At 36.6% G+C, this 25750-nt stretch overlaps 1 protein-coding gene across 1 annotated transcript in view; it reads right to left on the bottom strand.

Moving 5' to 3' along the window:
• LOC308275762 (uncharacterized protein) overlaps positions 1–3630 on the bottom strand; it is a gene marked incomplete at both ends in the record, with an annotated part of 129455 nt that extends 125825 nt beyond the window's left edge. Inside the window, 4 exons of the mRNA XM_080714115.1 lie at positions 1–104; positions 383–544; positions 1798–2002; positions 3535–3630. Coding sequence (XP_080570241.1) covers positions 1–104; positions 383–544; positions 1798–2002; positions 3535–3630 — 567 coding nt within the window. The remainder of the gene's footprint in view (positions 105–382; positions 545–1797; positions 2003–3534) is intronic.
• Between the last annotated feature and the right edge of the window lie 22120 nt (positions 3631–25750).

Genomic DNA, 25750 nt, shown 5'->3' on the forward strand with positions numbered 1-25750 from the left:
TTCTATAATAGCAGCATTAATGGCAGTTTGTAAAGCCACAAATCCTTTAGTCCAGTATTTGGTCAGTTTACATGAAGGTTCCTCATCTGAGTCTGTGCAGTGATCTGTAAGCACAGAGGAAAGAAGAAGCACCATTGAATGAGGTGTGATGAAGGCAATTCACAAATAAGAAAGATGTGAGCTAGGTATGGCGGCGCACACTTGTAATCCTAGTACTTGGGAGGCTGAGACAGGAGGATCGCAGGTTCGCAGCTAGCCTCGGCTTCTTAGCAAGGCCTTCCACATCTCTCTTGTTCAAAGCATCTCTGTTGTCCAATCCTGACCTGTTCCTTCTGATGATAACAGAAAGGTTGTCATAATGATAGGCTAAGTGAAAATTTACCTGAAAAGCTTTCCTCCTTCACAAATGGAATGGTATATCCTTGCAAAAATTTTAACTTGTAAGAGAAAGTGTCACTAAAGACAATCCCTGCTGAGTGCGGAAAATTCTGTAGAAGTATTTCATCCATGTGTTTTGCATCTGATACCCCAATAATTCTTGTTCCTGTGAATCACAAGGTAAAAAAACAGACATTGGAAATTGTTACAGAGCTTCGCCAAAACAAAATGTGATACTCAATCGCCAAAACAAAATGTGATACTCAATTGTCATCATACATTTTTATTAGGTTTCCACTAAGATCATCATTTTTCCACTTAAATAAAATTGGAATTAAAGAGCAAGGTGGGAAATTTTATTTCAATGTTTTATGTTCCAGAATCTAGAGATAGACATGAGAACAAAGTGTTTGGCAAGTTGTAGGTGCATTAAAAATATGCTGGGGATAAGTCAGCATGAGAATGATGATTCAAAAAAAAGAGAGGTAATTGTTGTAGTGACTAGTCAGCTGAGTATTCCAAATTTACTAAAGCAAAGCCAATTTACATGACCTTTGCCTTGTTCAGGAACCAAGATAACCCAGTGACTCTAACAACCAGAAATTTCATTTGTTAGAAAATGAGTATTAGAGTAAAAAGCCAGAATATACCCCACTTTCCCATAACTGAAATACATTTTGTTTATCTAGGTTACATCACGACTTAATTTAGAATGAAGCCGTTTAAAGATGTTTACAAATTATACTATAAGCAGGAAAAAATAATTTTCAGATTGTTCCTCTTTTCATAGCTATAAAATAAGGAATAATAATTTCTCAATAACCAGACTTTATCTTTTACTTAGATATTTTTTCTGACCTATAAATCTTAATCAGTATACTTTCACGTTAAAAACATACACAATGACAAATGCTATGTTTCTCCTGGTCACTATTCTGCAAATATGTATTATTATTAGTAGTAGTAGTATTAGTAGTAGTATTATTATTTGGTGGTACCGGGGTTCCTGGAAGCCCTTCTACCTCCGGGCTACACTCCCAGACCTAGTTTATATTTTTTATTTGGAAACAGGGTCTCTTAAGCCAGCACGGCTGGCTTCGAACCTGTGTGATCCTCCTGTCTCCGCCTCCCAAGCGCGGGGATTACAAGCGTGCGCCACCACGCCTGGCGTCAGATATGTAATTTTAAATCTGTTGTTTCATTAAATTACAATAGAAATATAAGCCTCCCTAAATTGATCCCCCATAAAGGCTAATTGTTGTGTGAAAAAGAAAAAGAAATAAATGAAAGCAAATTACATGCTATCATGATGCCTAATTTGTTAGTAGAATGTATCATTGTAACTTCAAATTAGAATATATACACCTTATAAAATATAAATTAACATCAGTAATTATTTCTTGCCATTAGTATACCTACCTTTCATAAAAGGAGTAGATTCTGTTTTATTCATTATCTTATGGGTTATATTAGAGATGGGCATATATGCAACCATTAAAGAAGACATATTAAATTTATCTATCCTTCCAAGATCTTGAGGAGGCATTTCAGAAAAATGGATATCATCTCTTATTTCTGTAACCAGAGCCATATATAGTCCTAGAAGTATTGGGAAGCCCCATTCCTACAAAACGCACATACATACATACATATATATGTAAGAAGAATGTGATTATACAATTTGCCCTTAAAGTCAGTCAACACCAAAGAACTGTTGAAGACAAACACTATGTTTGCCATATGGCTGGCTTCTCTTTGCTCCCCTCTCGGCAAATTATCCAATGAGAGATAAATAACTGAGCTTGTAGCCACATGTAACATTCTCAGATGCTATAACTAAAATTTTGTAATCAACCATGAACTACTTCAGAATCCATTTAGGAACTAAGCAGATACTTAATAGGATGATACCCTCCATAAGCTTGGACAGCCAATTCAAGATGCTGTTGTAATGTACTGAGTATTCCAGGTACAGTCCATGACAGCAAATAGCAATATTTTTGTCAGTATCACATTCTTGTACCAGAAAGTAAAGGAAATAAGAAGTGGAATCTAGTGCATTGCCAGTATCCTTGACACAATGCTGGGCTATATGCCCAACTTCCCAAAATTAAGTGGAACCAAAGGATTGCATTCTGGCCAATGGATACGGACAGAAGCGACAGGAGCCACTTCCAGGCCTGGCTTGAGGACACTCACATGGTCTTCCATACTCTATCTCTTTTCAGAGATCTTCTGAGTGGATGCAGAAGATTCCGTGGAGGTCTTAATGGCCTAGAAAGATGGCAAGACCCATAGAGGAACAAGCCCAGGTCTCTGGATGACCCACTTCTCTTGGACTATTGACCGTGAGACTGTGACAAAAGTGGAAAATGAACCTTGGCTGTGCTGAGCCACTGAGGTCTGGGCAAGCTACTTGCAGCGAGCATTCACGCCACTTTGTCATAACTTTGGAAATAATGTTTGCGTAGAAAGTGACTAGACTCGAGTCTAAGAACACAAAACTAGAATGTCTCAATTCATGCTAGGCAGAGATTTTCTTATTTCCTGGCCATGCCTGTATAACATGTGGTTGGTGGCTTTGGCAGTTCCCACAATTTAGCACATATTTACATTTTCACTTATTCTTTTATTTATTTATTTATTTGTTTGCTTGTTTATTTGTTTACTTATTTATTCATCTTGGAGATTGAACTCAGGGGTATTCTACTGCTCAGCTATACCCCCAGCCTTTTTTGCTTTTTTTTAAATTTTGAAACAAGATCTTGTTAAGTGGCTGAGGGCCTCCCTAAGTAGCGGAGACTGACCTTGAACCTATGACCCTCCCATCTCAGCCTCCCAAGGGACTAAAGGTGTGCACCACCATGTTTAACTTAATCTCTATCTCTCTCTCTCTCTCTCTCTCTCTCTCTCTCTCTCTCTCTCTCTCTCTCTCTCTCTCTCCTTCCCTCCCTCCCTCTTTTAAATAAGAGGAATTCTTTTAATCTTTACAATCCTAGGTTATTGTTCAGGAACTGTTGCGAATTTCTCACAACAGAAACAAATACAACCAGAAACAACCTCAGTCTGCTAATTAAAATATAATATTTGAAATGATTAGGCAATACACTAAAAGTAGAGTGCTAACTGTGGGAAGAGGCTAGTTTTCACACATACCGATAAGCTCTCTCTCTTCATCCTCCATTTCTTGAGGACATTTTTGTGCAGAAGTGCCCGAGTTTGCTGATACACGCTTATCTGTTTTACGCTCATTTTGCCTGTTCTTTAGTGAACAAAGAGAAAAAAAAACTAGAAACAAACAAATACAATTTTGAAGATGTGATTACATTTTTGATAAAATATTTACTACCTTTAAGAACTGTAAGAAAGGATTTAAAATATGATAGCAATAATTCATTACTAAGATTTCACTTCAATTACATTCACCCTAAACTATTTGGGGAAATGAGTGAAGGAGAGGAGGTAAAGCGATCATTTTCACATTTTTGCAATAACATAAAGTACTACAGTGGAAAAAATTATCAGAGTCCAGAGTCTATAAGATAGTTTCACAGTTTTGACCTTTTTTTTTTAAAACAGAATTCAACAATGTAAAGTGTAATTAAATTATATATCTCATCCTATTAAATAGTCCTGTCTTGTTCCTTGTGTTTTAATAAAAAATCTCAGAGTTCATCAAACTAACATCAAAATGCTGATTACTGAAATTCATCTGAATAACAAATTATGTTCATTAGAGACAAACTAAATAAAATATATATTTCCTGTAGCATTTACCTTCCCATTGAAGTGAATAACTTTTAACAAAAGAAGGAGGCTGTGGGATAACAAACCAGATTAAAATTACTCGAAACTGGATTCAGAAACACAGAAAAAATGAAACATGTTCAATGTTTTCAATTCAGAAGTCCTAGAATCATTCAAGAAACAAATGACAAAATACGTGTTATTAAAAAAAAGAGAGATAAAAGAAAGAATGAATAAAAGAGCGAATGATTGAATGAAAAAGAAGAAAACAAAGAAACTATATGGGAAAGTAATTTTGCCCAAATCTTTTAAAATAAACAAACGGAAACCATATTTTCAGTTTTTCTAACTGCCCAATCTAATTCTTCTCTTAAATTTGCATATCATAATATTTAAGCAGTTCTCCCTCAGCTAGAACAAAGGTCAATTTTACTCTCCTCTTTTAATCTACTGTTACATGTACAGGTTCAAAGTTGGCTGGGGGAGGAAAAAAAATAGAAAATTTTAGTCTTTAAGTCTTCATCATGAAACATGTAAGTATTTGGAAATATCTGAAAAGTTAGATTGATTTTTGCAGTTTCCACCCACATATCTGGCCCAGTACAAAAACACAAAGCTTTACTTACTGTTAGGAAAATTTGAAAATGCACTCTGGAAATACAGCCAAACCGCGGTTCTCTTTTTATCTAGTGAGGCAATTACAACGTTATGGCTGTTTCTTCCTTTATTCTTTAAAGAGGTGGTTCTTTCCAGCAGTTCTTGCCCAGATTGGTTTCTGAAAGGAGGTGTCTTTAAGCCAAGCTGCACATGATGAACTTGTTTTGCTCTCTGGGTCTTTTTTTTTTTTTTTTTCTGCCTCAGCCAATTTTTTCTGCAAGGAAATGACTGTTCCATGATTGGTTGGGAATGAAACAAGCCCTGTGTTTGCTCATTAAGGCTTTCAACACCAGGGATAAGTAGGAGATAGTAAATAAGGAAAACGGTACTAGTCCTTCAGGCCTGGTGAGACCAGGATGGTGGAAAGGCCAAGAGAAGTGTGAAAATAACAAGGAACCAAACAGAGCAGTTATTTGTATGAGAAATTCTTTTTTTTTTCCAACACAATTGATGGTTAAACACAACTGTATAACCATCTGTATAAACTTGACAAATTTTGCCTAAGTGGACAAAATATATGAGAGCTGAATTTTTTCTTTTTCTTTCTTTTCTTCTCCTCACTCCCAATAAAGCTAAATAATTCTTAGTCTACCCTGGAGTAACTCTTAGGATGGGCAAATGAAGAATTATTAACAGAATCCTTTCTCTTGCTCTGTGCCTAGTAGACACAGGATTTAAGATGTGTAAACAAAATAAAAGTAAATGCATTACATAAACATGTAAGAAGAAATTTTGTAGATGAATATTAGAAAAAAATTGAAATAAAAAATATTAATGCTCAACAGAAGAAAAAAAACCAAAAAACCTGAAATGTAGTCAATTCTCGTTTCAAAGTCTATCTCTCTGAAAAGAATTGCAAACTTTTCTTGACCTGCCATGGTAAATGGCAAAACAGGAAACCAAAGTCCATGGATTGGGAAATCTCAAATATTTGACATGGATCCCAACCCACAGATGTTAAAAATCATAAAGCTGAGGGATGTTCTGGAGTTAAAGGGGACGCTTTAACAACAACAACAACAACAACAACAACAACAACAAATTTTAAAGTCATGAAATTACGCATATCTATTTCTCTCCTTGGCAAACAGTTCTAGTTTTAGAGATACTCAATAGTGAAATATCATACATCTTATAAATTTGGCAAAAAGCAAAGGTAATAGAGGTATGATAAAGGTCTCAAACCTTTAGAGGGGAAGGTCACAAACACTTAAAATTTTATATCAATAGTAGAACAAAACTTCCAAGTTTTTTTAAGTGACCTAGAATATTGTTTGGTTTTCTATCAATACTTGCTTATTACAGCCATTTTATGCCATTACAGTCTGTTTTAGAAATCATTCTCACCTGTCTTTCTATCATATTAAAATCCATAGCTATAATATTAATAATTACTTAACATATTTTACTAGTTTCTTACTCTTTTTGTGTATGATGTCTTCCTCTTTCTTGACCTTTTTGTTCAGGTTTATTTTCATTTTGGGAATACCATTTAAATGCAAAGATTTCCCCACAAAGGGTGGCCTGTCTGATGAGCAAGATCCAACCTTCAACTAGAAGGATATTGGAATGGTGGGTAAAATCTATTTTGAAATGTAAAGTTCAGACATATAACCAAACTTTTAAAAGGAAGGTGGAATAATAATGAAAAGAAAGTAACAAAAAACCATAGAGACAAAGAAAGAGAGGAAGGCATTTGCCCCACCTGGAAGATGCCAATGATGCTACAGAGCACAAAGGAACAAAATTATAAATATATATCGCTCTCAGAAGCAAACTTCATGATCAGAAGCTTCACACACACACACACACAGACACACACACACACACACACACACACACCCCAGACCAAACAAATGAGGCTACTAGCAAACTCCAACACTAAAAATACTAGAAACTATGGGAGAGTTTATCTCAAATATTAAAAAGAATAATACAAGTTAATGAGCTAAAGATAGCTTCTGTTATCTTTAACAGAAAACAGAACATACAGAATATGTATCACAAGAATTAAGGGATAATGTAAATTAAAATACATGACGATGAAAAGTAAAACTTATAGGGAAATGGCCCATTAAACATAAACAGTTAAAGAAAGTAATAATAGTTAAGAACTTAATGGATACATGTTATAGCAGATTAGACACAGCCGAAGAGAACTCTTTTAATTCTTCATAAAATATATAATAGGTTGTTTTGAACTATACTTACCACACTGTACTGTAGAATCCTAGGACATGTTCCTTCTGTTTGAGTATCCATTATCTGTCCTCAATTTCCCCTCACACTTACCTGTCCCAGCCTCTAGTAGCCACGTTTCTACATCCAGACCAACTTTCTTTTTAGCTTCCACATGCATGAGAGAATGAATAGCATTTTTCCTTTTGGCTTATTTCCCTCAATTCATTGTGTTACAAATGATAGGATTTTGTTCTTCTTTATGGTTAGATAATACTCTGTTATAATGATTTCCCGTATAGTTAAATAATACAATAATGAAATCTGGTGTATCTACCATATTTTCTTTATCCATTGACCTGTTGATGGGCACCTGGGCTGATCTCCAATAAACATGGGAGTGCAGGTATCTCTTTGGTATGATGATTTAATTTTCTTTGGACATCTTGCCAGAAGCAGCATAGCTGAATCATGCGGTAAAACTATACTTGTTTTGAGAAATCTTTATACTTTTCTTCATAATGGCCATATTATCTATATTCCCACCAACAGTATATAAGGGCTCCTTTTTCTATCCATCCAAGCCAGAATTTGATTTTTTTGGTCTTATATACAATAGCCTTCTCTGGGCTGAGATGACATCTCACTGTGGTTTTGGTGTGCATTTCCCTGATGGCTAAGAGTATTGGGCATTTTTTTCATATATGTGCTAGCTATTTGTACTTCTTCTTTATATAAATGCTAATTCATATAATTTGTCCATTGTTAAATTGTATTATTGGAGGTTTTCAAAGAATTTTCCGAGCCCCTTGTGTAATCTGGATCGTAGTCCGTTGTCAAATGAATAGTTTGCAAATACTTCAGCCCCTTCTGCAGACTGTCTCTGAGCTTCCTTGTTTCTCTGCTGTGTAGAAGCCTTGTTAAGGTGTTGAGGAGTTTTACTACAAATCTAAGTTAGGGGAATTTATTACTGTTACAGAAGATTGAAGAAAAAGAGTGAAGAAGATATAATGTGTGTGTGTGTGTGTGTGTGTGTGTGTGTGTGTGTGTGTGTGTGTGTAAAAGAGAGAGAGAGAGACAGACATACAGATGGACAGATGGACAGAGAGACAGAGACAATGGATAAGAATGAATTCAGGTAGAGGTAGGAGGGCAGAAACACAAAGCAGTAGAAAATATGTTCTGAAATTTATCAGTAAAGATATAGGAAGAGCCAGATTATCAGAGGCTGCACAAATGCACAGTCACCAGGAAAAGGAAAGGATAACACTTGGGTCTCCGCCCCCATTCCCTAGCCTTAAGCCTTGGGCAGGGGTGCTCCTCATCTGATGGATTCTACAGCCTGACATTGAATGGGCTCTGGTATTGGTTGATAACCCTCTGGTATTCCATCTCCCTTTCACTGGGCACATTTTAATAGATAATTTTTCCTCCTTTACCTCTTGTGCCTTCTACTGTGGGTGCTTCTTAATTTGCACATCTAAATCTCTGCTCTTCCAACTCTGTCTAATGACTCTCAGAGTGTGCATTTTCTCCCTCCACTTCTCTGGGCCCTCACCTCACTTTTTAAGTAGTCTGCAGAAAGTAAATTTTGGATGTACACCCTGCTTCATCTAATGTGCTAAATCCAAAATTAATACCAACTCCTCCTCTCGAAAAACTTCCTTTTTTGACTTCCCTGTTTTTCTCAGTAGCATTATGTTTTTTTAATTTCCTAAGCTAGAAAACAGTATTTTTCTAGATGCTTCCCTCAATCGGCCATGAAAAACCCTTCTCCTTTGCAAGATGGGGGTTCTCCTTTGCCATTTGTCTGCATCCCTGTCTGGACCCTTTTATTAAAGGTCTTTTTTAATCCTTGATTGACACTTGAATATGAAGACACAGTAGGGGGATAGAGGAGTCCAGATACAGAGGTCAGAGCCTATCAAGGAAATTAATTGTTGGGTAGTGTTTGAATATAGGCATAGGGATTCTAATGATGAAGGTCTGACTGGTGGGTCTTACCAATTTGTGGATGTTCTGTTTCATATGCTAGTATTTCTCTTTGCAACATGGTTATGACACCAACTTCAACAACATGAATTGGGACCACATGAAATAATGTATAGTGAAAGAATAGCATGTTGTTTGCCACCTAGGAGGTGCTCAATAACTCAGGGAAAAGTAAGAAATACTCTCAGAGCTAAAAGAGAAATAGGTAGATTTGAGCTAGCAGTTATAAAGCTGGATGTAAAGATTAGAGAAAATTATCTCTGATGATTCCTCAGTTACTATTTGGTCAACTAGGTGGATTTGACACTCCCAAAGAGATTGAGAAAAATTTTAAAGATTCAGTCACACTGAGAGTAATATTCACATTCTGTTTCAAACATACTAAGTTTGAATTGCTTGAGACATCAAAGTGGCGATATCCAGCACAGGGTCAGATATATGAGACTAAAACAGAAGGAGTCAGCAAACTGTGTTTTTCAGATCTAATATGGCTGACTACCTATTTTAGTAAATAAAGTTTTATTGAACATAGCCACACATACACATTTGTTTGCATATTACCTACGACTGCTTTCACACTGTGATGAAAAAAATTAATAGAAACAATTTGGCCTCTAGAAACTAAAATATTTACTCTGTTGTCCTTCGTGAAAAATTATTTTGCTAATTTACAAAATGAAGTAGGCCTGTTAGAGTTATCAGTATTTACATTATAATTAAAATTATGGGAATGAGAGCCGGGTGTGGTGGCGCACGCTTGTAATCCCAGCATTTGGGAGGCTGAGACCAGATGATCATGGTTCGCGGACAGCCTCAGATACTTAGTGAGGCCCTCTGCAACTCGGTGAGACCCGGTTTCAAAATAAAGAATAAGAAATAGGGCAGGGGGTGTAGCTCGGAGGTTGAATGCCCCTGGGTTCCATCCCAGACCTTCAAAAAAAAAAAAAATATGGGAATGAATGTGAATGTCTGGAAAAGTACGTAAGAAAGAGATGACTTAAGACAGAGCCTTGCAGAACTATATATAAAAAGAAATGGGAGGGCAAAGTGGATAAGCTGGCAAGAAGTCTAAGAAGCTATGACTAGAAAAGTAGAAGGGAAACCACGTAAATCCTATGTTATTTAACTGAAAGATCAAGTTATGCGAGGAATGAAAAAAAAAGTCAGTTTCTAATTGACCTGGTTATTGTTATTGACCTTACAGAAAACATCTTGATAGTAGGGCAGGAACAGAAATCATAATGAATTAGGTTGAGGTGAAGAAATTCTTTTAAGAAGCTTAGACATCAAGAGAAAGGGGAGAGTATGCTTGATTGAGGAGGCAATGTGGGTAGGGGAAGGTCTTGAAAACAAGTGAAAAAGTAATGACTGTAAGTCTTGTAGGTAAGAATCTAGGAGAAAGAGGGCAGTTGAAGAAAGAAGAGAAAGAAGAAAAAATCCCCAGCACAACTTCCCTGGTGAGACTGGAAGGGAGGGGACCTGTTCTGTGAGTTGAGGAAGGACATTGAGGATGAGGCAAGAGAAGGAAAGGATGGGTGTGGTGAGTGGCAGAGCTGCAGTTTGCTAACATGTACAGTAAGAAGTTGGAGGACACTTCTATCTGACAGCTCCTACTTTCTTTGAGTATGTGAAGCCAGGAATTAAACTACCCATTCCAAAGGTTGCTCAGACCATCCCGGGAATGACAATCCAGACATCAAGAAACTAAATGAAGGATCATAAAGACAGAAGACTGGTCAGCACTATGAGTGTAAGGGATAGGGTAAAATGCACAACATCATGAAGTGGCCACTATCAGAACCCTGAGAGAATAAGGTCTAATGACAACAGCAATGTGATAGTGAGCTAACATTTCTGAAGCAAGAAACACTAGCCTATTATGCATTAAACAGGGACAAAGGCCTGAATAGATGAGGCCAGCCCAGGGCTGAGAACAAGTAGATAGACCTAATGGCAGGGGACTGGACAAGAAGAATGGTAGCCAGAAGGCTCACACAGTAACCTTGACTCATGGGTGTGTTTGTTTCTTTATAAGATACATACTAATATACATACATCAACCTAATGCAGAAGCCCGTATAACACAGACACCTCTATATTCTAATTCCAGCTGTGCAAACAAAGTTTTAGAAAAACATCACACTTGGTTATCACACTTGGTTCAAGGGCCCTAAATATTTTGACTTTTAGTAGCCAATCCCTGGCTTGATTTCAAATATATCTTATATATTCTGAGTTACTCATTTTAACTATTTTTAAATAGCCAACAGTAATGCTTTTTCAAGATTATTGCTAAGCTTGGCTTTGAATTTCAAACACCTTTGGCGTATAATCCCTATTTATTAAATAAGTTAAAGATGATTAAGTCCTTAAAATTGTGAAATTCTTACAGAATGCTCATCTGAAGAGGATTTTTTAGAGTTAACCTTGGGACAAGTTAAATTAACTTCATGTCACAGAGAGTGTGTGTGTGCTCTTTTAAAATTTCCTGAGTTTTTCTTCTCATCCCCTGCCCTTACCTGTACAGCCCCAGAGCAACCTTGCACTGCATATGGATTGAGAATCCTTGCCTTAGCTGAGAACTACTAACCCAGAGGTTGGTAAATTCAATCTGCAAAAGAAATTAAACACATGAATGAGGTACATAATACTGAAATATTGGTTCCTGAACAAAAGATCTTCATGAAGGAGGCCAAAGCCATCTTAATCATCATTTTTCTCGTTATGGTGGTAACTGGTATATTATCACCAGGTTTGACATTAGAGTGATCAGCATTTTCCAAGTCATAACTAGGTTGTTCAGGAAAAGTTAGTAGCCCTGAAGATTTTGGAAAAGATGCACAAATACTGCCTGAGAAATAATTCTATTGGCCATTCTAGGATACAAAAGAAAAATGAACCAAGTCATAATGTGGTGTGTAACTGTGAAAAACACCCAAACATATTTTCAGACAGAACAACTACATAGATGGCTCATACCTAGTTTGAAATGTAAGCTTCTAAATGTAGTTCCTACTTCGTTGAGTTTGGGTAAATGCTTTCAATAGGAATTATTAAATTTTTGAAAGTTGTGTTATAAAGTAGTATGTGATTTTTGCATTTATGAGAATTCACATTTTTACCATATTGAATTTTTTCTCCTTTACTAGGATGAAACTGAGTCACATTGATGACTTTCAGTAAAATGTTTATGTTTTACCCTAAAAGTCTCCCATGTCTTTTGTAAGATATTTTTCTGCATTGCTTAGAGTTTTTATTACTAATTCAATGGGATCTATTTTTAACATATTTTCTAATGAACTGTTGCTGGTATAGAGGAGCAGTGTAATTGTATGTTTATTTTAATTTTGTTGAACTTCCTTATCCTAAATGTAAATTTTTTGATTTTTTAAAAAAGTGATTTTAGTTACAAATAATGGCAGCTTTATGACTTCTGTTTTATGACAATCCTTACAACTCTACCAAAGTTGAATTCCTTGGATAAACCTGACTTGTTCTGGTCTGTCTTCTGACTATTCTTTGGTATGGCTTCCTGTTTCTTTTCATGGTGCTATATTAATCATCTGTTGTAGTTTGTATCTCCTAAAATGGTCTCCCTTTCTTTTTTTTATTGTTACATTGATTTTATTTCTTTTAAGAGAGGTGTCTCACTCTACAGCTCCGGCTGATCTCAAATGCCTGGGCTCAAGCAGTCCTCCTGCCTCAACCTCCCTAGTAGTGGAACTATAGGAATATGTCACAGCACCTGGTTTGTTTGCTATTACTTTCAAAAGCACACAGCTATGCTGTACGTGGATTCCCAACCCAGGTAAAATGTGAGTTGATTAATGTAGTCTGTTTGAAGATACAAAAGTTTGGGAGTGATTTGTTTTCAGTAATATTTTATCATTTCAGACTAGTAATACTATTAGTTTACTATATTATAGAAAACTACTAAATAGTATATATTAGTAATAACAATAGTAATGGATTATAGTATCTATTCGTTTACTATTTATTAGATTACTGATAATATTTACATAATACCAATCTATTTTTCTATATCTTTCAGAATTCTATAGGCCCTTTAAAGTCAAGACTGTATTGCTTACCTTTCTCAGCTCCTAACCCAACGCAGGATAAGAAAGGACGTGGTGGCGCACGCTTGTAATCCCAGTATTTGGGAGGCTGAAACAGGAGGATCCGGGTTTGCAGCCAGCCTCAGCTACTTAGTGAGACCCTCTGCAACTTAGTGAGACCCTGTTTCAAAATAAAGAATAAAAAATAGGGCTGGAGTTGTAGCTCAGAGGTAGGTCTGAGATTTTACACTTCTGATAAATCACCAATTCATTTTGCTGCTGCTGGTTAGTGAGCTGCTCTACAAGGACATGGGGTGATGGAACAATGTCCTGCAGAGAGTAACTCTTAATGTGTGCTAATCATTAAAGCTTCGGTCTAACACATGGCTCTAACAGTGGGAATTGTTTTAACTTCCAAATACGCCAATAAAATGACACTTTTTATTTTTACTAATCTGGACACTTTTTTCCAGTAGGAATTGGCAGTAAATGTTTCAAAAAGCCAGGTATGGTGGTGCATGCTTGTAATCCCAGTACTTAGAGGAGGCTGAGACTGGAGGATCAGATTTGAAGCCAGGCTCAGAAATTTAGCAAGGCCCTCAGCAACATGGAGAAGCCATGTTTCAAAATAATAAAAAATATAAACAAAAAAATAGGGCTGGTGTGTAGCTCAGAGGTAGGACACCCCTAGGTTCCATCGCCAATACCACACACACACATCCTTAAATAATGACTCAACCAGGGGAAAGAGATTGAATTAACTCAAGCATGTGAGTGAAAGAAGTAAAATATGAGGTTTTGATTATTTTATTAACAAGAATGTTAGCCCAACACCTTTTGGGAGGGAGGGTTCCTTTTATTATCTTTGCCTCTTTCTCCCGGTTATTTCAATGTCAATAAAATCTTCTTTGGGGACCAGAGATGACAACATTAGTCCCTGAATTGCTGTACCAGAGAAGTTTCAAATTTGACTCTTTAAAGGATTCAAAGGAAGCAGGATGTGGTGACGCACACTTGTAATCCCAGCATTTGGGAGGCTGAGACAGAAGGATTGTGGTCCATGGATAGCCTCAGCTACTTAGTGAGGCCCTCTGTCACTCAGTGAGACCTTGTTTCGAAATAAAGAATAAAATACTGGGTTGAGGGTGTAGCTCAGAGGTAAAATGCCCCTGGGTTCTATCCCCAGTACTGGGGTGGGGGGTGTCAAAGGAGGGATTTAGAACTGGGCTGGGCTTCCGATCTTGCCCACGAAGCACTCTGGTCCTTCACAGCCGCTGGCTGTTCTGCCCTCTGCCCTCTGATGGGTGGCTGGGCAGACTTCTGGTGCATTCCACATTTCCTGTTCTTTCAGTGTTCTTGAACCCTGTCACTTCCTCATCATTTCCCAGATGAACTAGAACTTGGCCAATGATTTTGTTCCATTCAACCTCTGACTCCCCAGATTGCCTTTGCTGGGTGTGCAATTGCAGGATCCAGCTCAGTCCATCCCTGGTCCAGCACCAGAAAGGGACGCCTTCGCCACGGGCCTCTACTGCCATCTGGTGGTCACAGGGATTCACTCGCCCATTTGTTGGCCCTGTCTCTTAGGCGGTACTAGACACTTGTGTTGTATGCTGTTTTCACCTGTCAGGACTAAAAACTCTGTGTCTGGTGGGCACTGAAACTTAAAAACAACAAAAGGCTATCTTTGTAACTTAGAAATAAAATACTTTTAGCCAGGGGTGTTTGTGCAAGCTTGTAATCCCATTATTTGGGAGGCAGAGACAAAAGGATCCCATTCAAGGACAGCCTCAGCTACTTAGTGCGGCCCTCGGAAACTTAGTGAGACCTTGTTTCAAAATAAAGGATAGAAAAATAAGGCTGGGGGTGTATAGCTCAGAGGTAGGTCATTGGGTTCCATCTTCAGTACCACACACACACCAAAAAAACAAATTAAAAAGAAATAAAAATACTTCAAATCATCTTCTTATTGTCCATTCCCAATGTAAGATTCAGTCTCTTCCAGCACAGAGCTTTGAATTTCAAATGCAAATTGTTTTTTGAAGTCTCTTGACTTTGAACTAAACATACACACACACACACACACACACAGAGAGAGAGAGAGAGAGAGAGAGAGAGAGAGAGAGAGAGAGAGAGAGAGAAGAACCTTCCAGCAAGCAGCGTTTTACATGATTCAGTTCTCAACTGTTTTCTCAGTGGTCTGTCAAATCAGTTTTGTATCCTTAGCTGCATGAGAATGTCCATGAGGACAGAATCTGATAAGAAAAATATGTGTGATTATTTTAATGCCTAAGTAGTACCAATGGGATTTTTTTAACATTTTTTTGAACGTCAAAATATAAGCAAATCTCCAAAGGCTTAGGGATCTGCCACATTGCTTTTATTAGACAGTTTATGTTCACCTTGAAAACCAACTTCTTCTTTTTTTTTTTTTTTTTTTTTTTTTGGTGGTACCGGGGTTCCTGGAAGCCCTTCTTCCTCCGGGCTACACTCCCAGACCTATTTTATATTTTTGAAACAGGGTCTCTTACGCCAGCACGGCTAGCTTTGAACCTGCGCGATCCTCCTGTCTCTGCCTCCCAAGCGCGGGGATTACAAGCGTGCGCCACCACGCCCGGCGGAAAACCAACTTCTAACGTTCGTAGTGTAGATGTGTAAGTAGTAATTACTTACACTTACCAGAAGTAAATAGCCCCACATTGAGAAATTAAGAAATGACTTAAAATTCTATGGATAGAAATTAACCAGGTACAGAAGACAAATACCACATGATGCCATACCTTTGGGGAATCTAAAATATCTCATATAAATGGAGACTATAATGATGGTTACCAGACTGGGGAGCGCAGGGGGAAAGGAGGGATGGAAGAAGGTTGGCCGATGGGACCTGAGTTAGTTAAACTGGCAAGAAGTGCCAGTGTGCTACTGCACAGCAGGAGGACTACAGAAATCAATAATGTACTGGACATTTTTAAAGGCTGGAAGAAAGGCTTCTGGTATCATTACTAGTGTGTACTAATTGTGCAAAATAATGGGTTCCTTTGCAACATCTTCATGTGTTCATATACTTTGATGGTGTCCTCCTTACTGCATCTTCCTCCTCTTCTCCATCCTCTGCCTCTTTCCCCTTCTCTGATGGTTCCCTCCTACCTTCATATTATCTCTTTTCCCCTAGATTCGACACGAAAGAACATGTGATTCTTGTCTGAGTCTGGCTCACTCTCTAAACATGATCTCCAGTTCCATCCAGTTGCTTGTGAAAGCCATAATTTCGTTCATCTTCAAGGATGAGGAAGTCTGTCGTGTGTGTATACCACATCCTGTATCCATTCATCCCTTGGTAGGCATCTAGGCTGATTACCCAACTCAGCCATTGTGAAGGAGTGATGATGAACATGGGTACACGGGCATCTCCACAGTATGCTGACTTTTGTTTTCTTCAGTACATACCCAGGAGTGGTACAGCTGGATCATATGGTAGTTCTATTTTTAGTTTTTTTTCCCAAAGAACCTCCATAACTATTTGCCATAGTGGCTGTACTAGTTTACATTGCATCCTCACCAGCATCTATCTTCCTTCCTTCTTTCTTTCTTTCTTTCTTTCTTTCTTTCTTTCTTTCTTTCTTTCTTCTTCCTTCCTTCCTTCCTTCCTTCCTTTTTTTTCCCCCACTGGAAATTGAACCCAGGGGTATTCTACCTCCAAGCTACATCCCCACCATATTTTTAATATTTTTATTTTGAAACAGGGTCTCACTAAATTGCAGAGAGCCTCAGTAAGTAGCTGAGGCTGGCGGTGAACCTGATCCTCCTGTCTTAGCTCCCAAGTACTGGGAATACAAGCCTGAGCCATCATGCCAGGCTTATTATTTTCCTAACAATAGCCATTCTGACTGAGGTGAGATGGAATCTCAATGGAGTTTTGTTTTCATTTCTTTTTCATATAATTATTGGCCATCTGTACCTTTTTTCTGAGTGTCTGTTCAAATCATTTGCCAATTTATTGGTTGAATTACTTGTGTTTTTGGTACTGCTTTTTGAATTCTATATATATATTCTAGATATTAATCTTGTCAGGTGAATAACTGACAAAGATTTTCTCTCATTCTGTAAGCTATTGACTTTCATTTGCTGTGAAGAAGTCTTTTTAGTGTGATATAATCCCTTCTGTTAATTTTACTATTTTTCTGTGAGCTATTTAAGTCCTGTTCAGGAAATCATTGCCTATACCAGAATCTTGAAATGTTCCCTTTACATTTTCCTCTAGTACTTTAAAAGATTTTGTGCTGATTTTTGTTCAAGATGAGAATGGCATCTGGTTTCAATCTACATGCAGATATCCAGTATTCCCAGCACCATTTGTTAACGGCTATCTTTTCTCCAGCATGTGTTTTCAGCCCTCTGTTGAGAATGAGATGACTGCAGGTCTGTAGGTTTATTCCTGGGTCCTCTATTCCATTTCACTGATCACACCCTAAGTGGCTATATGCCAAAAGAGTGGTTCCAAATAAATTCCTATACAGCTTTCTGTCCTATACCACCTGATCAAGACATCCTCAGAATCCAGTCTCATGCACATGGTCCTTTGGGTAGATGTGGCTAGGTCCTGTAGCCACTGTGTGGAATGGTCCCCTTCTTCCCTCAGCAAGGCCAGTACAATTTGGCCAAGTTATTTTATAACTTATCCAGACTGGGCTATTATTCTTAATGGTCAGGAATGGAGGTAGGAGCAGATTCTAGAATAGGACTTAATATATTAATTTTCTAAGCCTGGACTAAGGAGTTGAACGCTGAGGCCTGTTTTCTGATAGTCTCAGTAGCTGGAGAAAAAAAAAAGTTCTTTCTTTCTGAAAGGTAATATAGATGACTCATTGATGATAAAAAATGATTCAGTAGAGCACCCTTTACAGCCCAAACAATGGGGTAATCTGTGTACCTACCATAAAGAAATTAAAGAGTTTGAAGTGGTTAACTAAATTCCCAAACTAAAGCACTCTTCAGTTGATATAGTGAAATGTTTTCATTAGTAAACAATACCAGAGGGGAAGACTTTGGTGGTCTGTCTTCTGAATCTGTGATACTGTTTTTGTAAAACTCTGGTTACCTACTTTATTTCTCTACGTTATCAAGATTCCAAAGGAATGGCTCCTTTCCAACTTGTCTTCCTATTCCTGAAAGGGTTTCCTCAAGAAAATCCTGTGGTCTGGTACAGTTTACCATTTTCTTCTATTCGGTCCTTGGCAGCGAATGGTTTGGTCCACTGGGTCCCAGCTCTGGTCTAGGGCCTTCCTTACTCTGGTGAGGACCCATGTCTTCTTAGCGGTATACCTATTATTGTTAGCTGTGTCTTTGCTGTCAGGACCTCTCGGCACTTTTTACTCTACTGCTCGGTATCTGCTGACTCTCAACATATTGAGTGGACTTCCAAATTAATTCTGCTTCTGATGTTCATTTCCTTTGCCACTGGGCCTCTCCACTTGGAGAAGCATCTAGAACAAGCCCTAAACTCAATTTGTGGTCTTTCCCCACATCTTCGGGCCTGAGCGTCTACCCTTCGTCATCTACTTGATGATCCCAACAGAAAACATGGTCAAAGAGAAAATAATTGCTGATGATTCTACTCTTTCAGTAGTCAAACAAAAAATAAAAACTTGGGAGTCTCTGCTCTCTTTATCCTACCCCTCTGTTATCCCATAATCTGCACCTTCAAGACACTCAGAACCCAAACACTTTCTACACATCCCCGATTCAACATTTCATCTCTTGCCTAATTGCATGTAGTCAGCTTCTAAGATTTCATTCATGCCACCCTCTCAATTCTCATTTATTTTCAACACAGCAGCTAAATTGTTCCTGTTCAGATACATCAGATGATCTCACACATCTACTTGGAACCTTCCAATGACCTCATCTCACTCAAATCTCATCTCATCTCACAGAATGTCCCTGAGGCCCCGCTGGTATCTCTCTGATTCTATCATCACTAAAGTGCTTGGTCAATTGTTCAAGCCTCACTAGGACCCTTCACTACAGAAAGCCACACCCTCTGCCTTGGAGACCTGAATGGTTTCCTGGACTTTGCCTTTGTTCTGCAACACCCACTCTGACTTCAAGAATCTTTATCTCCCCCCTTTCCATTTAACACATTATATATTTTTTTTATTTAGGTTGGCAGTTTGTCTCCGTGATGGCAGAAATTTTTATACATTATTTGAATAATGAATATTCCTAGTGCTTAGAATAGTTTTCGATTCATAATAGACATAAAGCATGTGTGAATAGATGAATGAAAATGAAAAGCAATCTGTGTATGAACATTAAAGACTGGGCACTATCATCTATGGCTCTCAAGATTATCTAGTGCCTTGAGTAAGAGGAAGGTAAATTGTAAGCCAGCAAAATTAGTCCCTACAGTCACACTTTTAAGGTTGTATTTCCTTAACCAGCCAAATAAAAGCAGCATCTTCATATATTTGAAGGCAAAAGGTTGTAGTTTTAGGTATTTAGGAAAAGGACATATTCTCATCTGAGAAAGCAAGATGACTCACTTCTGTTGGACTACTTTCAAATATTAAACTGTGCTTCATATATTATTTATTGACTGAAGAATTAAAGCATAAAAATAATGTCTATTGACAGATATGATAACACTAGTGCTTAGAATTTCCTACCAATTTTGATTACGAATCATTTTAATCTCACTGGGCATGATGGCACACAGGTGCAATCCTAGTATCTGGGAATCTGAGAGAGGAGAATCCCAGGTTTGACAGCAGCCTCAGCAATTTAGAAAGTTCCTTAGCAACTCACTGAGACCATGTTTCAAAATAATAAAAAAAAAAAATATTGGGGGTGTAGTTCAGAGGTAAAATGCGCCTGGGTTCAATCCCCAGTATCAAAAAGAAAAAGAAAAAAAAAGAAAAATTTTAAACTCAATTACAAATTTGACTTTATATAATGTGTCCTTTTTAGTGTAATCAATAGAAAACAAATATCAACTTTATAATAATTATATTAAAATATGGATATTATAATTGGGTCAAAGAAATTACAAGGTAATACATAAACTAGCACTCAGTGGCTTTTCTTCCAACTATGTGACAAAGATACATTAATAAATAACAATTAGATAAGGTAATCCAAAGCAATAATGGTATCATTCTGTTGGCAAAATGACAATAGCATTCTGGTTAATGACACATAAAATATAACCCAAGTGAGGGATTCATTTAGCTAGTCTTTAAGAAAACAGAGCAATAGATTGGAAAACTTGGAAAGTCAACTGTCATGAATTTAGATGAAGTACAACAATAAAATTAAGTGCTATCCTGTTTTAGGGGGAAATGCTGGGTTGTAAAAACTTGAAACAGATTGGGATGATGAGTCAGAGCTGAGGGTCAAAATCAAAGTCTGAACAGACATAAAGCATGCCCTTGGCAGTGGTCAGCTTAGTCCTGGAAGGCAGATCCAGGCTCTATACGGTTAGTACTTAGTTTACAGACAGGCCCTGAACAGTCCTAATGATTAAATAAGCAATTTAACTTAGCATCCATATTTTGGTCTCAGGTTATCAAAGGGGCAAACTTTGGTGCCCGATTGACCTTTTACTAGCAAACATCTGACCCTGGGAAGGTGTATGATAGATATGGTGGAAAATATAACGCAGGAATCCTGTGTTTATGAAATTATGGTAGCAAGTCTTATAGGTAGGCAGTTTTGAATATGTCTTCTAGTTTTATGACGCTTGAAATTTCTGAGAATTTGATTTGCATAACTTCAGAAGATAACTTATTTGATTTATAAGAGTTGTTTAGACACTTGGGGAGAATTTGATCACTACATTCAAAAATATTGCCTAAGTGTTTAAAATAACCAAATTTATTTAAAATTATTAAAAATATAAATAACTATATAAGTAGGGTTAAATAACAGTCATTTAGTCTGCTAAATTTTATGAAGTTTAAGACTGCTTTAGATTTGCACAAGACACATTTGAGGTAAAATATCCACAAACACAATTGGATTATGGTTTAAAATCTGAATGTGAATTAAAACAAAATTACTTTCAGTGTTCCTTCTATACCTAAAATCTCCCCTAGATTTATTAAAACTTAAAAAAAATTATTAACAATTTTAGCGCCGGGTTTTGCTTCAATTTTAATCTGAACCACTCATTCCATTATCAATACTGAATAACAAAGAATCCACTTCAGTACATAAAAGCAAGAGTGTATTTTGGAGCTTCAACTTCTTAAGCTTATTATTAATACAAACATATACATTTTTCTTAAAGGCAGCATTCAGAATTACTTAAATATAGCACATGATAAATAAAAAAATAAGTAAACTTTTACCTTACAAGAATAGCTGATATAAAAATAATTCACCTGAGAATAAATTCTTTCATTTTCTGTGACATACTATTTCAGAAAAAATGAAAGATCAATGTTAGTAACATTAAAATACATTAAGAATAAGCCTTTCTATTTTTTCATATTTTAAGGTATAAGTCCACTTATATATTGCACAAAAATGCAAGATGTTATTTTAGCAAATTTGAAGCACAATCGAAATGTTGCATCACCAGCAGAATAACAATAAAAACAATGACAATTCTTACTCTAAGAGGAATGGCGTTCCTATGAAATACTGCTAGTACTATAGCTAGTTTTATGAATATCTACATTTCTATTACAAGATTTCAAGATTTTACAAGGCCCAAATTAATAATCACCCTTTTCTCCTAAGAATCCATTCCTGAAAACATAATTACCCATTGTTTGTTAAATTACTCTCAAAATGTTTTAATTTTTGTTATATATTTATTTACTTATTTATTGACTAATACTAGAGGGGTGGAACCCAGGGGCTTTCTACCTTCGGGGTGCACTCCAGCCCTATTTTATAATTTATTTGGAAACAGGGTCTCACTAAGTCGCTGAGAGCCTCACTAAGTAGCTGAGGCTGGCTTTGAACCTATGTGATCCTCCTGTCTCAGCCTCCCAAGTGCTGGGATTACAAGCGTGCGCCACCACGCCGGGCATAAATGTTTTAATAATGAAACCAAAACAGTACCTTAATTTCTGATGATGAAAAAAAAAAAGCTTTTAAAGAAAACCCATAGCCTTTTCCTAAGAATAAATTGAAAAATAGAGTTACAAAGTAAAATGTAAGGCACACTCATAATGGTTTTCCTTGTTACCAAGATTGGTTCCTCATGGCTGCAAATCAAGCTTTGCCTTATTGGTGAGGAACCAGAGTTACTCAGTAAAACTCAGTTTTCATTCTACTTTCCAAAGTTGATCATGGACAGAAAATATAATGTAAGGGTTTTTTTCCTACCTTTTGCATAACATATGTACTTACTTGTACTGACACAGAAAAGGTCCTGAGACCAACAATTTAAGATATGTTAAAATAAATATATATACAAAAACATGAACTGTACACTGTAAATAACGGTAGGCTTTTGTTTGGGAAGTCCTGAGGATTAAACTCAGGGATGTTCTGCAAGATAGCCCCCTCCTGCCTTATTTGAGTTTTCATTTAGAAACAGGGTTTCACCAAAGTACTGCACATTGGCCTTAAATCCGAGATCCTCCTGTCTCAGCCTTCCAGGTACTGGGATCACAGGCGTGCATTATAACACCCAGATGTTGATATTTATTTGTTTCGTTTTCTTCCTCGGCTTACTTACCCTTGTTTTCCAAGGAATAGAACTCTATTTTTCCTGAGTCAGAGATTTTTGTTACTATGAAGAGGGAACAGATCATTCCTACAAATAACTTAATTCATGACCAAAATATATTCCCTCTGAGTATGTAAAAAAAAAATTTTTTTTTTTTTTTTTTGGTGGTACTGGGGTTCCTGGAAGCCCTTCTGCCTCTGGGCTACACTCCCAGACCTATTTTATACTTTTTTGTTTTTGGAAACAGGGTTTCCTAAGCCAGTGCGGCTGGCTTCGAACCTGCGCGATCCTCCTGTCTCCGCCTCCCAAGCGCGGGGATTACAAGCGTGCGCCACCAGGGCCGGCTTGTAAAAATTTTTAAAAATTAATTCAAAGGTTACAAGAGGATTTATATAATAATAATAATAATAATAATAATAATAATAATAATAAATAAATAATAATGTAACTGAATGAACATAACAGATAAGAACATGACCAGTCAGCATAATCTCAACTTTAACTTTGAAGCAAAAAAATTTGACTTTGCGTTAATCCCACTTTCATAAAAATGTAAAATGTAAGTGACTAAAATCTACATGGAAAAGCAGGTAATGTTCTGTTAGTCATGCTCTATTTTAAAATAACATCTCCCTTCTAGAACGGTCAGCTTCTTAAAAAGAACAAAACAAACACAAAAAATCCTATCTTTTCCAACGACTGCCCCAGCAAACTATAATTACCATTTTATTTCTTTCATTGAGTTTAAGTGTTCAAAGTTACAAAGACATATTCCCAAAAGAAAGGCCCTGGGGTACTTACATGAGTTTTAAGTACTAAACGATTTCTCTTTAAATTTATGGCACCATTTAGCAATGACTGCTCAGAAAATATTATGAGCTTCTTAATAATTTATCTGCAAACAAAAAGATTTTCTATCAACTTTGTCTTGACTTTTTGGATCATGCAACAGTCATTGGCAAGAGTTAAAAGGGAAATTCTCAGATAAAGAATCCAAAATTATAGTTTGGTGTCATGAGGCAAGCTACTGCCAACTAAATTTTATAGGGCCAACTTAGCTATGGGTTATAAAATCTAATCAGAGACTGGTAACATGGCTTATTTAGAGTAGTTTGAGGATCTCTGAAATAGCTGGTCAACTAAGAAGCTGGAGGACTGTATAAAGCAATTGCCAAAGCAATGGAAGAAAATATCAGTCATTTACCTTGAGAAAGGAGCACTGTTTGTGTGTGTGTGTGTGTGTGTGTATATATATATATATATATATATATATATATATGCACTAGAAATTGAACTGAGGGACATTCTATCACTGAGATATACACCCAGCCCTTTTTATTTTTATTTTTTATTTTGAAACAGAGTCTCACTACGTTTCTAAGGGCCTTGCCACGATGCTGAGGCTGGCCTCAGTCTGTGATCCTCCTGTTTCAGCCTCCCAAGTCTAGGATTACAGGCATGTGCCACCATGCCTGGCATAACACTATTTTAAATCAGCTGCTATAGTCTAAAATCACAGATGCCTTACTACACAATAGGATTAAGAGTTCATTAAGTTTTACATATATTAAGGAATTAATAACTTTCATTAAAGGATTTAATTTAAAATATATCAATACCAAATCCTTCTGTTGTTATTAAGTCTCCGTAATGCATTAATCACACTCCTAGTATACTTGCTTTTGCAAATCTAATACTTTAATACATTTGGTTGAAATATGCCAACTAATGTTATTTATACTACATTGTACCTATTATATGTATAGTCTCTAAGTGTGTTATGTAAGTATTTCTAAGATTATATTACCCACACCTTACTTTAACTCCATCATAGCGTAAAATTCTGGTTCTTAAAAAGAATTATGTACACTTTATTTCTAATCTTTAACCCTCAAAGTTTATATTCTGTCAAGATCCAAAGTGATTCTAAGGCAAGTTACTAAATAAATTTACATATTCATTGACTCAAAACTCTTTAAAGGAAAAATAGATTCAACTAATAAAATTTGCCAACAAAAATGGTTATTCAACAAATTATTTTATCCAAGAATAAAATTAAGGACGGGAGGGGGAGCATAGCTCAGTGGTAGAGTATCTGCCTAGCATACATAAGGTCCTGGGCTTGGTCTCCCAAAACACCCCCCCCCACCCTGCACAAACACAAAGAATAAAATTAAATGTGTCCTTTGTGAAGACACACACAAAAAAACCCTACATTTCATTAGGAGCTGGGGAGAAGGGACAGATTAATTCTTACACCTATATAGGCATGGTTATTCTAGCTACAAAATTAAAGAAACAGACTATTTCAAAAAGACTCTGTCAATCTCCCTTTAGTTATAACTAAAACACTTCTGAATTTTACTGTAGGTGAAAGAAAAGTAACTTCTACTAATCACGTGTGTCTAAAAAAAAATCACCTACTGGAAGATACCACTTCATTTCTGACAACCGATGACTGCCATCGAGTGGACACCATTTCCAGTAACCTATTCATTGAAACCGTAAGGCTTATATTAAATCTTTAAAAACTGTAAGGTTTATATTAAATCTTTTAAAGACACCAACTTCCATTAAAAACTTTTTTTAGAAATTAAAAAAGAAAAGCAAGAAACTTTCATATTGCCTTATGTCTCTTTCCTATGTAATTAATTATGCATTAGGTTTTTAAAATTTAGATTGGGACATTATATATTCATGTAACTGGATGGTATAAACTTAAAACTCAAAAATAACTATTCAAAATAAGGTTATATTATTACTATTCCTTTAGACCATAAATTCAGAATAACTTTCTTGAAAGGTGAAAAAGATAACATATGGACTACAGTTCAATCTACTTCAAATACAAAAATGCAAGATGACTTAATTATACATCGATTTTATTTAAAGAAAAGCAGAACACACAACCAGCCACGGCATTTAGGTTAAGGAACTCAGAAAAATCCCAAGTATTCTTATGTCTCTCCAGTTACCATTCAGAACATGAACTTTCCAAACTGAAGTTAAAGTGAAGACAAAAATAAGTTCAAGGAGCTGACTGAGCAATACAAAT

Source organism: Muscardinus avellanarius (assembly GCF_963383645.1).
Source record: "Muscardinus avellanarius genome assembly, chromosome: 16".
NCBI lineage: Eukaryota > Metazoa > Chordata > Mammalia > Rodentia > Gliridae > Muscardinus > Muscardinus avellanarius.